This window comes from Piliocolobus tephrosceles, chromosome 9, assembly GCF_002776525.5.
Source record: "Piliocolobus tephrosceles isolate RC106 chromosome 9, ASM277652v3, whole genome shotgun sequence".
In the NCBI taxonomy this organism is placed as follows: Eukaryota; Metazoa; Chordata; class Mammalia; order Primates; family Cercopithecidae; genus Piliocolobus; species Piliocolobus tephrosceles.
The window spans coordinates 90,240,789-90,255,387 of NC_045442.1; the positions used below are offsets into that span (position 1 = coordinate 90,240,789).

The 14,599-nt window shown below is 39.9% G+C and overlaps 1 protein-coding gene across 2 annotated transcripts in view; it reads left to right on the forward strand.

Moving 5' to 3' along the window:
- Window positions 1-9,716, forward strand: part of LOC111536032 (putative ankyrin repeat domain-containing protein 30B-like) — a 22,047-nt gene extending 12,331 nt beyond the window's left edge. Inside the window, exons 6-7 of one of the 2 annotated variants that reach the window (XR_002729630.2) lie at window positions 6,386-6,450; window positions 9,084-9,403. Coding sequence is in view for 1 of the 2 variants with exons in the window: in XM_023202293.1 (XP_023058061.1) it covers window positions 6,386-6,450; window positions 9,084-9,181 (163 nt within the window). In the remaining variant the exon portion in view is untranslated. Of the gene's footprint in view, window positions 1-6,385; window positions 6,451-9,083 lie in introns of both variants that reach the window. The other variant, XM_023202293.1, reaches the window with a different exon arrangement.
- The last annotated feature ends 4,883 nt before the right edge of the window (window positions 9,717-14,599 follow it).

The following is a 14,599-nucleotide window of genomic DNA, read 5'->3' on the forward strand; positions in this document are numbered from 1 at the left end:
GAGATGGTATCTCATTGTGGTTTTGATTTGCATTTCTCTGATGGCGAGTGATGATGAGCATTTTTTCATGTGTCTGTTGGCTGTATGAATGTCTTCTTTTGAGAAATGTCTGTTCATATCCTTTGCCCACTTTTGGATGGGGTTGTTTGTTTTTTTCTTGTATATTTGTTTGAGTTCTTTGTAGATTCTGGATATTAGCCCTTTGTTAGATGAGTAGATTGCAAAAATTTTCTCCCATTCTGTAGGTTGCCTGTTCACTCTGATGGTAGTTTCTTTTGCTGTGCAGAAGCTCTTTAGTTTAATGAGATCCCATTTGTCAATTTTGGCTTTTGCTGCCGTTGCTTTTGGTGTTTTAGACATGAAGTCCTTGCCCATGCCTATGTCCTGAATGGTACTACCTAGATTTTCTTCTAGTGTTTTTATGGTATTAGGTCTAACATTGAAGTCTCTAATCCATCTTGAATTAATCTTCGTATAAGGAGTAAGGAAAGGATCCAGTTTCAGCTTTCTACATATGGCTAGCCAATTTTCCCAGCACCATTGATTAAATAGGGAATCCTTTCCCCATTTCTTGTTTTTGTCAGGTTTGTCAAAGATCAGATGGCTGTAGATGTGTGGTATTATTTCTGAGGACTCTGTTCTGTTCCATCGGTCTCTACCTCTGTTTTGGTACCAGTACCATGCTGTTTTGGTTACTGTAGCCTTGTAGTATAGTTTGAAGTCAGGTAGCGTGACGCCTCCGGCTTTGTTCTTTTGACTTAGGATTGTCTTGGCAATATGGGCGCTTTTTTGGTTCCATATGAACTTTAAAGCAGTTTTTTCCAATTCTGTGAAGAAACTTATTGGTAGCTTGATGGGGATGGTATTGAATCTATAAATAACCTTGGGCAATGTGGCCATTTTCATGATATTGATTGTTCCTATCCATGAGCATGGTATGTTCTTCCATTTGTTTGTGTCCTCTTTGATTTCACTGAGCAGTGGTTTGTAGTTCTCCTTGAAGAGGTCCTTGACATCCCTTGTAAGTTGGATTCCTAGGTATTTTATTCTCTTTGAAGCAATTGTGAATGGGAGTTCAGTCATGATTTGGCTCTCTGTTTGTCTGTTTTTGGTGTATAACAATGCTTGTGATTTTTGCACATTAATTTTGTATCCTGAGACTTTGCTGAAGTTTCTTATCAGCTTAAGGAGATTTTGGGCTGAGACAATGGGGTTTTCTAAATATACAATCATGTCATCTGCAAACAGGGACAATTTGACTTCTTCTTTTCCTAACTGAATACCCTTTATTTCTTTCTCTTGCCTGATTGCCCTAGCCAGAACTTCCAACACTATGTTGAATAGGAGTGGTGAGAGAGGGCATCCCTGTCTTGTGCCACTTTTTAAAGGGAATTTTTCCAGTTTTTGCCCATTCAGTATGATATTAGCTGTGGGTTTGTCATAAATAACTCTTATTATTTTGAGGTACGTTCCATCAATACCGAATTCATTGAGCATTTTTAGCATGAAGGGCTGTTGAATTTTGTCAAAAGCCTTTTCTGCATCTATTGAGATAATCATGTGGTTCTTGTCTTTGGTTCTTTTTATATGCTGGATTATGTTTATTGATTTTCGAATGTTGAACCAGCCTTGCATCCCAGGGATGAAGCCCACTTGATCATGGTGGATAAGCTTTTTGATGTGCTGCTGAATCCGGTTTGCCAGTATTTTCTTGAGGATTTTTGCATCGATGTTCATCAGGGAGATTGGTCTAAAATTCTCTTTTTTTGTTGTGTCTCTGCCAGGCTTTGGTATCAGGATGATGTTGGCCTCATAAAATGAGTTAGGGAGGATTCCCTCTTTTTCTATTGATTGGAATAGTTTCAAAAGGAATGGTACCAGCTCCTCCTTGTACCTCTGGTAGAATTCAGCTGTGAATCCATCTGGTCCTGGACTTTTTTTGGTGGGTAGGCTATTAATTGTTGCCTCAATTTCAGAGCCTGCTATTGGTCTATTCAGGGATTCAACTTCTTCCTGGTTTAGTCTTGGGACAGTGTAAGTGTCCAGGAAATTATCCATTTCTTCTAGATTTTCTAGCTGATTTGCGTAGAGGTGTTTATAGTATTCTGTGATGGTAGTTTGTATTTCTGTGGGGTCAGTGGTGATATCCCCTTTATCATTTTTTATTGCATCTATTTGATTCCTCTCTCTTTTCTTCTTTATTATCTTGGTAGTGGTCTGTCAATTTTGTTGATCTTTTCAAAAAACCAACTCCTGGATTCATTGATTTTTTGGAGGGTTTTTTGTGTCTCTATCTCCTTCAGTTCTGCTCTGATCTTAGTTATTTCTTGCCTTCTGCTAGCTTTTGAGTGTGTTTGCTCTTGCCTCTCTAGTTCTTTTAATTGTGATGTTAGAGTGTCAATTTTAGATCTTTCCTGCTTTCTCTTGTGGGCATTTAGTGCTATAAATTTCCCTCTACACACTGCTTTAAATGCGTCCCAGAGATTCTGGTATGTTGTATCTTTGTTCTCATTGGTTTCAAAGAACATCTTTATTTCTGCTTTCATTTCGTTATGTACCCAGTAGTCATTCAGGAGCAGGTTGTTCAGTTTCCATGTAGTTGAGCGGTTTTGATTGAGTTTCTTAGTCCTGAGTTCTAGTTTGATTGCACTGTGGTCTGAGAGACAGTTTGTTAGAATTTCTGTTCTTTTACATTTGCTGAGGAGTGCTTTACTTCCAATTATGTGGTCAATTTTGGAATAAGTGTGATGTGGTGCTGAGAAGAATGTATATTCTGTTGACTTGGGGTGGAGAGTTCTATAGATGTCTATTAGGTCTGCTTGGTGCAGAGATGAGTTCAATTCCTGGATATCCTTGTTAATTTTCTGTCTCGTTGATCTGTCTAATGTTGACAGTGGAGTGTTGAAGTCTCCCATTATTATTGTATGGGAGTCTAAGTCTCTTTGTAAGTCTCTAAGGACTTGCTTTATGAATCTGGGTGCTCCTGTATTGGGTGCATATATATTTAGGATAGTTAGCTCTTCCTGTTGAATTGATCCCTTTACCATTATGTAATGGACTTCTTTGTCTCTTTTGATCTTTTATGGTTTAAGTCTGTTTTATCAGAGACTAGGATTGCAACCCCTGCTTTTTTTTGTTCTCCATTTGCTTGGTAGATCTTCCTCCATCCCTTTATTTTGAGCCTATGTATGTCTTCTCTGCATGTGAGATGGGTCTCCTGAAGACAGCAGACTGATGGGTCTTGACTCTTTATCCAGTTTGCCAGTCTGTGTCTTTTAATTGGAGCATTTAGTCCATTTATATTTAAGCTTAATATTGTTATGTGTGATCTTGATCCTGCCATTATGATACTAACTGGTTATTTTGCTCGTTAGTTGATGCAGTTTCTTCCTAGCCTTGATGGTCTTTACATTTTGGCATGTTTTTGCAATGGCTGGTACCGGTTGTTCCTTTCCATGTTTAGGGCTTCCTTCAGGGTCTCTTGTAAGGCAGGCCTGGTGGTGACAAAATCTCTAAGCATTTGCTTATCTGTAAAGGATTTTATTTCTCCTTCACTTATGAAATTTAGTTTGGCTGGATATGAAATTCTGGGTTTAAAATTCTTTTCTTTAAGAACGTTGAATATTGGCCCCCACTCTCTTCTGGCTTGTAGAGTTTCTGCCGAGAGATCTGCTGTTACTCTGATGGGCTTCCTTTTGTGGGTAATCCGACCTTTCTCTCTGGCTGCCCTTAAGATTTTTTCCTTCATTTCAACTTTGGTGAATCTGGCAATTATGTGTCTTGGAGTTGCTCTTCTGGAGGAGTATCTTTGTGGTGTTCTCTGTATTTCCTGAATTTGAATGTTGGCCTGCCCTACTAGGTTGATGAAGTTCTCCTGGATGATATCCTGAAGAGTGTTTTCCAACTTGGTTCCATTCTCCCCCTCACTTTCAGGCACTCCAATCAGACGTAGATTTGGTCTTTTTACATAATCCCATACTTCTTGCAGTCTTTGTTCATTTCTTTTTCTTCTTTTGGTTTCTCTTCTCCCTTCATTTCATTCATTTGATCCTCAATTGCTGATACTCTTTCTTCCAGTTGATCGAGTTGGTTACTGAAGCTTGTGCATTTGTCACGTATTTCTCGTGTCATGGTTTTCATCTCTGTCATTTCGTTTATGACCTTCTCTGCATTAATTAGTCTAGCTGTCAATTCTTCCACTCTTTTTTCAAGATTTTTAGTTTCTTTGCGCTGGGTATGTAATTCTTCCTTTAGCTCTGAGAGGTTTGATGGACTGAAGGCTTCTTCTCTCATCTCATCAAAATCATTCTCTGACCAGCTTTGATCCGTTGCTGGCGATGGGCTGTGCTCCTTTACAGGAGGAGATGCGCTCTTATTTTTTGAATTTCCAGCTTTTCTGCCCTGCTTTTTCCCCATCTTTGTGGTTTTATCTGCCTCTGGTCTTTGATGATGGTGACGTACTGATGGGGTTTTGATATAGGCGTCCTTCCTGTTTGATAGTTTTCCTTCTAATAGTCAGGACCTTCAGCTGTAGGTCTGTTGGAGATTGCTTGAGGTCCACTCCAGACCCTGTTTGCCTGGGTATCAGCAGCAGAGGTTGCAGAAGATAGAATATTGCTGAACAGCAAGTGTACCTGTCTGATTCTTACTTTGGAAGCTTCCTCTCATGGGTGTACTCCACCCTGTGAGGTGTGGGGTGTCAGACTGCCCCTAGTGGGGGATGTCTCCCAGTTAGGCTACTCAGGGGTCAGGGACCCACTTGAGCAGGCAATCTGTCCCTTCTCAGATCTCAACCTCCATGTTGGGAGATCCACTGCTCTCTTCAAAGCTGTCAGACCGGGTCGTTCGCGTCTGCACAGGCCTCTGCTGCTTCCCCTGTTATTTTTTAGCTGTGCCCTTTCCCCCGAGTCGGAGTCTACAGAGACAGGCAGGTTTCCTTGAGCTGCTGTGAGCTCCACCCAGTTTGAGCTTCCCAGGGCTTTGTTTACCTACTTAAGCCTCAGCAATGGCGGGCGCCCCTCCCCCAGCCTCGCTGCTGCCTTGAGGTTAGATCGCCGCAGACTACTGTGTTAGCAAGGAGGGAGTCTCCGTGGGCATGGGACCCTCCCGGCCAGGTATGCGGTATATTCTCCTGGTGTGCCCGTTTGCTTACAGCGCAGTATTGGGGTGGGAGTTACCCGATTTTCCAGGTGTTGTGTGTCTCAGTTCCCCTGGCTAGGAAAAGGGATTCCCTTCCCCCTTGCGCTTCCCAGGTGAGGCAATGCCTTGCCCTGCTTCAGCTCTCGCTGGTCGGGCTGCAGCAGCTGACCAGCACCAATTGTCCGGCACTCCCTCGTGAGATGACCCCAGTATCTCAGTTGAAAATGCAGAAATCACCAGTCTTCTGTGTCACTCGCGCTTGGAGTTGGAGACTGGAGCTGTTCCTAAGCATCATTCTAACAAAGATTTGTTGGTTCAGAGTTTAAGGAGGTGGATAAAGAGTAGTAGTAGTCCAAGCCAGATGCTGACATCTATTAGTTTTCTGCCCTTGGTGTGACTAATGAGCTCAGTAATAGAGGATAATTAGGTTATCTGATTTAATGATTTAACATATATATAAATAAGTTTCATTACAGAATATAAAATAGCTTAGATGCTCTGAATTACAAGCCACAAATGATAGAACATCTAATATCCAAAAGTTGGAATTAATAACAGAAAACTGCAACATTTGAATATCATAATCTATGGAAAAAACACGTTTGTGTTTTTTTTTTTTTTTTTTTTGTAATTTATTTATGTTTTGTAGAGACAGGGTCTCCCTAAGTTGCCCAGCTGTTCTTGAACTTCTGGACTCAAGCAATCCTCCTGTTTCAACATCCCAAAGTGTTTGCATCACAAGCATGAGCCACTGCAGCAGGCCAATATATTGGGTTTTATTGGGATTTTTAAAATAGTTTCAGCAATAAGGTTCAAGAACAAATTATTTTTTTGCTCTACTATTTCTTTGAGCATTTTAAAAATGTTATCTTGTTAAATCTTTATAATAACCTAGTGAAATAAGGCCCTAAAATCCTCATTTTTAGAAGACATTGAGTCTAAGAGAAGCAACTTGTTCAAGAAAAAATACCTGTTGGTAGCCATGCTAGGACTTATTCTGAGTTAAAGGCATTTTCCATATGTCAAACTAACTCTAGTTAATTTACTGAGTTATACTGCCCTCAATTCATGAGTGTTTTATCTTTCTTCTTTAACTAGAGCTTACAAACTTAAAGTCTATGGAAAAAGTAATGTTCTGATGTTAGCTCTAATATTGTCTGAAATACTTTAAAAACTTAATGAATTTGGTAATTTTTTTATAGCAATGTTAAAATAGTAACTTTATTTATTTCATTTTTATACATAGCATTCATCAACAACTTTTGGAATATAAACAAAAGATATCTAAAAATTCTCAAAATAGCAATCCAGGTAAGACCTCTGATAGTAAACTACTCTTGGTGGTGTTACCATAAGATTATAGGAGTGTTGATCACAAAATAGCTATTAAAAAAGCAATCTGTAAATAGCATGTGTTTACATATATATATATACACACACACACACACACACACCTATATGTAAGTGTTTGCATATATAGACATAGCTTTGATTTAATTTTTTAGTTTATAATTCAGAATTAGTTAAGAATTTAGTTGCAGGTAGTTTAAAATCTCAAAAATATTATCTGAAAAATATTTAATTGCAGTCCCTAATATCCTATATAATACTTTTGTATAAATAAGTAAAACAGTTTTTAAGTTTGCATATTGTATGTTTTGTCAACTGTCATAACAACTTAGGCTTGCTATAAAATGTATAATCCGTGGGGTGATTGATGAGCTCAGCAATAGGGGATTATCAGCTTATCCAATTTAATGAATTAATATATTTATAAATATTGTTACAAATTATAAAATAGCTTAGATGCCTTGAATTACAAGCCACAAATAATAGAACATCTAATAATGATAAGTAGGAATTAATAATAGAAAACTGCAACATTTGAATATTATAACCTATAAGGAAACACAGTTTATTTGTTTGTTTGTTTCTTTATTGGAGAGACATGGTCTCCTTATGTTGCCCAGGCTGGTCTTGAACTTCCAGGGTTTATTTAATTTTTACAATAAATGATTTGCATTTAGAAAATTAGAATTAATTATAGTTGGGTCTTGAGCAACATGAGAGTTAGGGTGCTGATCCCCCCCATGAAGCTGGAAATCTGCTTTATATGAAAATCTGTTTCTTTTGACTCCTCCAAAACTCTACTAATATTCTACTGTTGACCTGGAGCCTGAAAAAAGGTGAAAGCATAAGCAATTAACACACAGCTTCTATTTTATATGTACTATATACTGTATTCTTAGAATAAAGTGAGCTGGAGAAAAGAAACTGTTATAAAGAGGAATAAATATATTCACTATTTATTAGATGGAAGTGAATTATTATACATAAAGGACTTCATTCTCATTGCCTTCATGTTGAGTAGGCTGATAAGGAGGAGGCAGAGGAGAGATTTGTCTTGCTACATTGCAGTGGCAAAGGAAAAGAAAAATCTGTCTATTAGTGGGCTCCTAGACTGAAAACCTTTATTCAAGGATCAACTGTGTGACATAGTGACTTGTGTCACTAAAAAAGTAACTATCTTTAGAATTTGGAACTCAATAATACTTTTCTTGCACCATGAATGAATGTCAATAAGAATTAACATAACTTAGCCAGGGTGCGTCAGTACCAATAGGAGATTGTTTTTCAAAGATATCTACTGAGTGCAGAAGTCAGAAAAGCAATTCTTTGTTGAGAAGCGCAGGTTATGTTACATAGTCTTGTACCAACAAGGTCTCACAATTATCAACTTCATTCCCTCTAAATTGAAACCAAATAAGATATATTTACTTCATTAGAACAAGATGTGTTGTTCTATCGGCTGGATAATTAGTGTGTTAATACTAATTTTGTTACAACAAGATACTCTGTTCCTACTGGCCAAAATATTGTCATTGTAAATATTCAAATAGCTCAACTCTAGGCTCAACAAATTATAATAAAAGTGGAAAAAATTTACACAATAACAAAAGTGCTACTGTGATACCTAAATGTAACACAATATATTGTACAATATGAACTGTATGAGCACATTATATATGTTATAAATATATAATAAATTAAATTATTCTATATTTATCAAAGGACTTCTATAAGTTAGATTTTGCAAGCTGCAGGAGACCAAGATGGAATACACATAGTCTGGGTCTTTAAGGTGCTCATAAAACAGTAGAGCTGTCTCTATTGAATTTCTGCATTTTTCCAACAGAATTTCCTAAATATGTTCTTTATTCATTTATCTACTTGTCCACTTAACAGATAACTGTCAGGTATCTTTAAGGTACTAAGCATCTTTCTTGTTATTATCATTGTCATTTTTTATTATTTACTACTTTATTAAGATATTAAGCATTTTTCTTGTTATTATCATCTTTTTTATTATTTACTACTTTATTTAGTGCTTACTCTGTGCCAGAACCCCTTTGGGAGCTTATAATTATCACTTATTATGTCGTTACCATATTCAGTATGTGTCAGACATTTTATATCCAACATGAAGAATTAAAGCTTTAAAAAGTCTGGTAGTGTCCAGGAGTGGTGGCTCACTCCTGTAATCCTAGAACTTTGGGACGCCAAGTCGGACGGATTGCTTGAGCTCAGGAGTTTGGGACCACCCTGACTAACACGGTGAAATCCCATCTCTACTAAATTCAAAAAATTATCTGGGCCTGGGTGGCATGCATATGTAATCCCAGCTACATGGGAGGCTGAGATAGGAGAATGTCGTGAACCCAGGAGGTGGATGTTGCAGTGATCTGCTGAGATCGTGCCACTGCACTCCAGCTTGGACGACAGAGTGAGACCCTGTCTCAAAAAAAAAAAAAAAAAAGGAGAATTAACAAAAGTTTGGTAGTATTTAAGGAAGGCAAGCTGAATGAGTAGAAGTTTGCCAGGTAAAGAGTCAGAAGGATGATATTTAGCAGAAGGAAAATTTATCCAGACTGTGTGTTTGGCAGAAGGAACATCTGAAGGAACACCTGAGGAGGCTACACCCTTGGCGGAAAGGACACCTGACAAGGCTGAAGGCTCGGTGGAAGGAACACCTGACGAATAGGATACAGTAAATTCCTCTTCAAAGATTTTAGCCTGTAAACATCCTTTAAAATTCAAGAGGGGGAAGATTAAGTACAATGAGTTCTGAGTTCCCCTTCAAAGAACAAATATGTCAGTGTGTTCAGCTTCTCTGTTCTTTGTTCTCCATTTTAAAGTTTAACTTCCTTGTTCTTTGTGCCTCCTTGCCCCTAGTTTCATTAAACAACCCCCTTCTAGCCTCTAACACCTGCTCTGTCTTTAGTCATTCTTAGTCACCTGCTCTGTCCTTAGTCATCCTTAGATACCTGCTCTATAACTGTCTTTCCCTCTGAAACTACTCACCTGGCCACTCCAGCTCATACCCCTGCCCTCTTTGAAACAGCCAGTCTGAATTAGCTTAGAGTGTGCAGTCCAACCCTATCCAGTACCGGAAAGACATAACAGTAGGGACTAGCTGCATTAGGAATAAGAACCCTTTCCCCTCCCTTGTCCGGTGTGATCTTGCCCATTGCTCCATCTGAAAGACCACTCTTCTATAGAAGTAAATTTGCCTTGCTTACAAAACTTGTTGTCAGAGTGCTGACTCTTCTTTGCGGCACCAAAAATTTATTTTCCACAAATTTGGGGGCCCACCCAGCATTCCCATTCTCCTCTGGGGAAGGGTCCAGTCCTCTCCCATGAAGAGGTGCACCCCGCTGCCTCGTTGCAGTGGCCATAAAGGTAAGGAATTGAGACTCACCTGGTGCAATTAATAAACCTGGACTCTCAGCAACGTGGAAAGAAACAGGCCAGCAACTTGGGGAAAAGGATCTTCACATACCGTGGCGACCAGGTAACTGGGCACAGACTGAGGTAAGAAACGTTGCAGGGGTGACAAAGTGTTTTCTTGGTGGTCACAATATTCTGGAGGTTAAAAGTGTGTGTGAATGATCACAAGTACTACTGCTTGTGGTGCTGTTTGTGTGGATGATACTAGGCATTACTGCTATAAGGAGTGAGTGGGTCCTATCTGCGGTTTTTTATTTGAGTAAAAAACCTCTGAAGAGGAATTAACTGTATCCTTATATGGCTTAGGGCAGATCCTGCTGTGGGGTTTATACCATGATGCTAACGCTAAGAGGGGCCTAAAATTCCTGGGAGGGAAGTAGTCAAGAGTGGATGAAGTGAAAGAAGGGTGCAAGGAGCCTCCAGCAGGTGGGGCTAAAGGATAGGAAAGAAATCTCTAGCACGCGGGATTGAGCCATAGCAAAGCCTCCAGAGAAGGAAAGGCAAGATATTCTCTAGCATGAAGAATTGAGCCTAACCAGGACCTAACATGGGAAATGCCCCAAGTAAGACAGGGAGCAAAAAGGAAGAGGATAGTAAAAAAGATATTCCTGCTGATAGTCCCCTGGGTCTCATGTTAAAATATTGGAAGGATAATGAGAGGACTAAACATAAGAAAAAGCATTAGATGATAAAACACTGCTGTTTCACTTGGACCCAAGGTCCCATCCTCAAAACCCTCAATCTTCTGGCCAAAATTTGGGTTGAATGAGCATGTAATGTGTCAATTTCTAATTCAGTATGTTAATGATAAAAATCTGGTTTCTCAAGAAGAACTAGACTATGCTCTTTGTTGGAGACAGGGACCTGTCCTTATTCCCTTAAAGGCAACTAGGGAAGAACCCAATCCAGCATCTCAAATTGAGAAGTCAGATGAGCTGACTCCCACACCTAAAGCCAGCACATGGGATCCCCTATACCATTTTCCCCCACTCAGTGCCTCTGATCCTTCACCTCAGGGAGCTGCTGCCACCCCAGATCCCACCCCAGATCCTTCTCCTGCTCACGTTGTTCCTTCTTACAACTCTAATTCTTGGGAGTTATCATCCCATGAGCCTGTCCCCTGTCAGCCTAAATACCTCTCCCTAAAGGGACTCCAGCATGAGGTACAGCAATGTAAAAAGGACATTCAGAACTTCCCTTTTCCCTCCACACCTAAGGAGTCAGCCGCAACTCTCCTCCCCTTAAAAGACATGCCACAAGGAGGAGGAGCCATTGTATTTTTGAATGCTCCCTTGACCAGTTCAGAAGTCTGAAGTTTGAAAAAGGAATTTAAGCCATTGTTAGACGACCCTTATGAGGTGGCAGATCAGATTGATCAGTTCTTGGGACCTCAGTTACACATTTGGGTTGAGTTTATGTCCATCCTAGGCATTCCCTTTTCAGAGAAGGAAAGAAGCATGATCTGATCCATAGGGCTGCTATGGCAATTTGGGAATGTGAACACCCACTTTGTCAAAACGTTCCTACCATGGACCAAAAATTCCCCACCCAAGATCCCCAGTAGGACAATAACACAGCTCACCAAGAAAACATGCAAGACATAAGGGAAATGATAATGAAAGAAACTAGGGAATCAGCACCCCAAACTCAAAATCTCTCTAAATCATTTGATATACAACAGGAGAGAGATGAGGGGACTATGAAATTCTTAGACAGACTAAAGGAGCAAATGAGACAATATGCAGGCCTAAATTTGAAAAATCCCCTGGGACAGGGAATGTTAAAGCTCCATTTTGTCACTAAAAGTTGTCCATATATATATATATTTTGAGATGGAGTCTTGCTCTGTCACCCAGGTTGGAGTCCAATGGTGCAATCTTGGTTCACTGCAAGCTTCACCTCCCGGTTTAGCTCCATTCTCCTGCCTTAGCCTCCCAAGTAGCTGGGACTACCCAGCTAATTTTTTTGTATTTTTAGTAGAGACGGGATTTCACCATGTTAACCAGGATGGTCTCGATCTCCTGACCTCGTGATCCACCCACCTTGGACTCCCAAAGTGCTGGGACTACAGGCGTGAGCCACTGCGCCTGGCCAAAGTTGTCCAGATATTTCAAAAAAGTTACAAAAATTAGAAGATTGGGAAAAATGACTTCAAGTGAACTTCTCAGAGAGACTCAAAAAGTGTATGTGAGGAGAGATGAAGAAAAGCAAAAACAAAAGACAAAACTTATGTTATTCACCTTCCAACAGATGGCTCCAAACCCATGTACCCCTAAACAGAGCTTCCAGTGGACCAGAAACTATAAAGGTTCCAAACCTTCCTTTAAAGGACACAAGCCTCCATCCAGATGATCAAGGCTGTTGTCTACCAGGCCCTCTAAATAGTGTGGGGGAGTAAAATCAAAGGATCCCAGAACTGAGAGGTGGGGGAATGGCAAGGTAGGCACTACAAATGTGGAAGAACAGGCCACTTCAAGAGATAATGTCCAAAATTAGAAAAGGAAAAAGAAGCCCTTCCACTCATGGCTTTTGAGGAAGAATAAGGGGGGTCAGGGGCTCTGTCTCCTTTATCTTGAGTCCCACCAGGAGCCCTTGATAAGTCTAGAAGTGGGACCTAAGCATGAGATTATAACCTTTTTAGTCAATTCAGGAGTGACTCGGTCCTCTGTTTGTTTTCCCCCCATCTAATATTGCCTGTTGTTCAGAGGAACTTTTGGTCTCTGGGATAAAGGAAGAAGGATTTAAAGCAAAAATTTTAGAAAGCACAGAAGTCAGACACCAGGCTCAATCAGCCCATATTTAGTTTTTGTTAATCTCTAAAGCAGGAACTAGTTTACAAGGGAGGGATTTAATGTTGAAATTAGGCATAAGCATGCAACTCAGCCCAAGAGGATTTCTCACCTCATTAAAGCTACTCACCACTGCAGAAGAAAAATATATTAATCTTGATGTCTGATCCAAAGAAGGAATCCAAGGGAAACTCTGAGTCTCTCCAATCCACATCAAGCTAAAAATCCCCAGGGAAGTGGTAAGGAGGAAACAATACTCCATTCTCCTAGAGGGCAGGATAGGATTGAAACCTATACTTGAAGGTCTTATTAAAGATGGGCTTCTTGAGCCCTGTATGTCCCCTTATAACACCCCAATATTGCCAGTCAAGAAATCAGAAGGGTCATACCGGCTGGTACAGGACCTTAGAGCTATTAACCAAATAGTCCAAACTACCCACTTCATTGTCCTCAATCCTTACACCATTCTCAGCAAGATTCCATATAATCATCAATAGTTTATTATAATAGATTTGAAGGATGCTTTTTGGGTATGTCTCCTGGCTGAAGATAACCAAGATATATTTGCTTTTGAGTGGGAGGATCCCCATTCAGGGTGGAAACAACAATATTGATGGACAGGCTTACCCCAGGGGTTCACAGACTCCCCTAACCTTTTCAGTCAAATTTTAGAACAAGTATTAGAAAAAGTCATCCCAAACAAATATGCCTGCTCCAATCTGTTGATGATATTCTTATATCTGGTGAAGATATAGAGAAGGTAGCTGGCTTCTCTACACATATTCTTAACCATCTGCAGTTTGAGGGGTTATGAGTCTCAAAGGGAAAGAAAGCTTCAGTATGTAGAACCTGAAATTAAATATTTAGACCACTTGATAAGTGCAGGCAAGTGAAGAATAGGGCCTGAACGAGTTGAGGGAATGGTGTCCCTACCCTTGCCTCAAACTAAACAAGAACTCGGGAATGTTTTAGGGTCAGTAGGTTACTGCTGCTTATGGATTAACTCGCATGCACTAAACAGTAAACTTCTATATCCAACACTTGCCCAGGGGAAGACGGACCATCTCCTGTGGACTTCTGAGGAAGTCGATCAGATTGAAGAGCTGAAAAAAAGGCTTGTAACCGCCCCTGTCTTAGCCTTACCTTCCCTAGAAAAGCCGTTCTACCTTTTTGTCAACGTGGATAATGGGGTAGCTTTAGGAGTGCTCACTTAAGAACACGCAAACTGAATCCAGCAGCACATCAAAAAGCTTATCCACCATGATGAAGTGGGCTTCATCCCTGGGATGCAAGGCTGGTTCAATATATGCAAATCAATAAACATAATCCAGCATATAAACAGAACCAAAGACACAAACCACATGATTATCTTGATAGATGCAGAAAAGGCCTTTGACAAAATTCAACAGCCCTTCATGAAAAAAAACTCTCAATAAATTCGGTATTGATGGAACGTACCTCAAAATAATAAGAGCTATTTATGACAAACCCACAGCCAAGATCATACTGAATGGGCAAAAACTGGAAGCATTCCCTTTGAAAACTGGCACAAGACAGGGATTCCCTCTCTCACCACTCCTATTCAACATAGTGTTGGAAGTTCTGGCTAGGGCAATCAGGCAAGAGAAAGAAATCAAGGGTATTCAGTTAGGAAAAGAAGAAGTAAAATGTCCCTGTTTGCAGATGACATGATTGTATATTTGGAAAAGCCCATTGTCTCAGCCCAAAATCTCCTTAAGTTGGTAAGCAACTTCAGCAAAGTCTCAGGAAACAAAATCAATGTGCAAAAATTACAAGCATTCTTATATACCAATAACAGACAGAGAGCCAAATCATGAATGAACTCCCATTCACAATTGCTTCAAAGAGAATAAAATACCTAG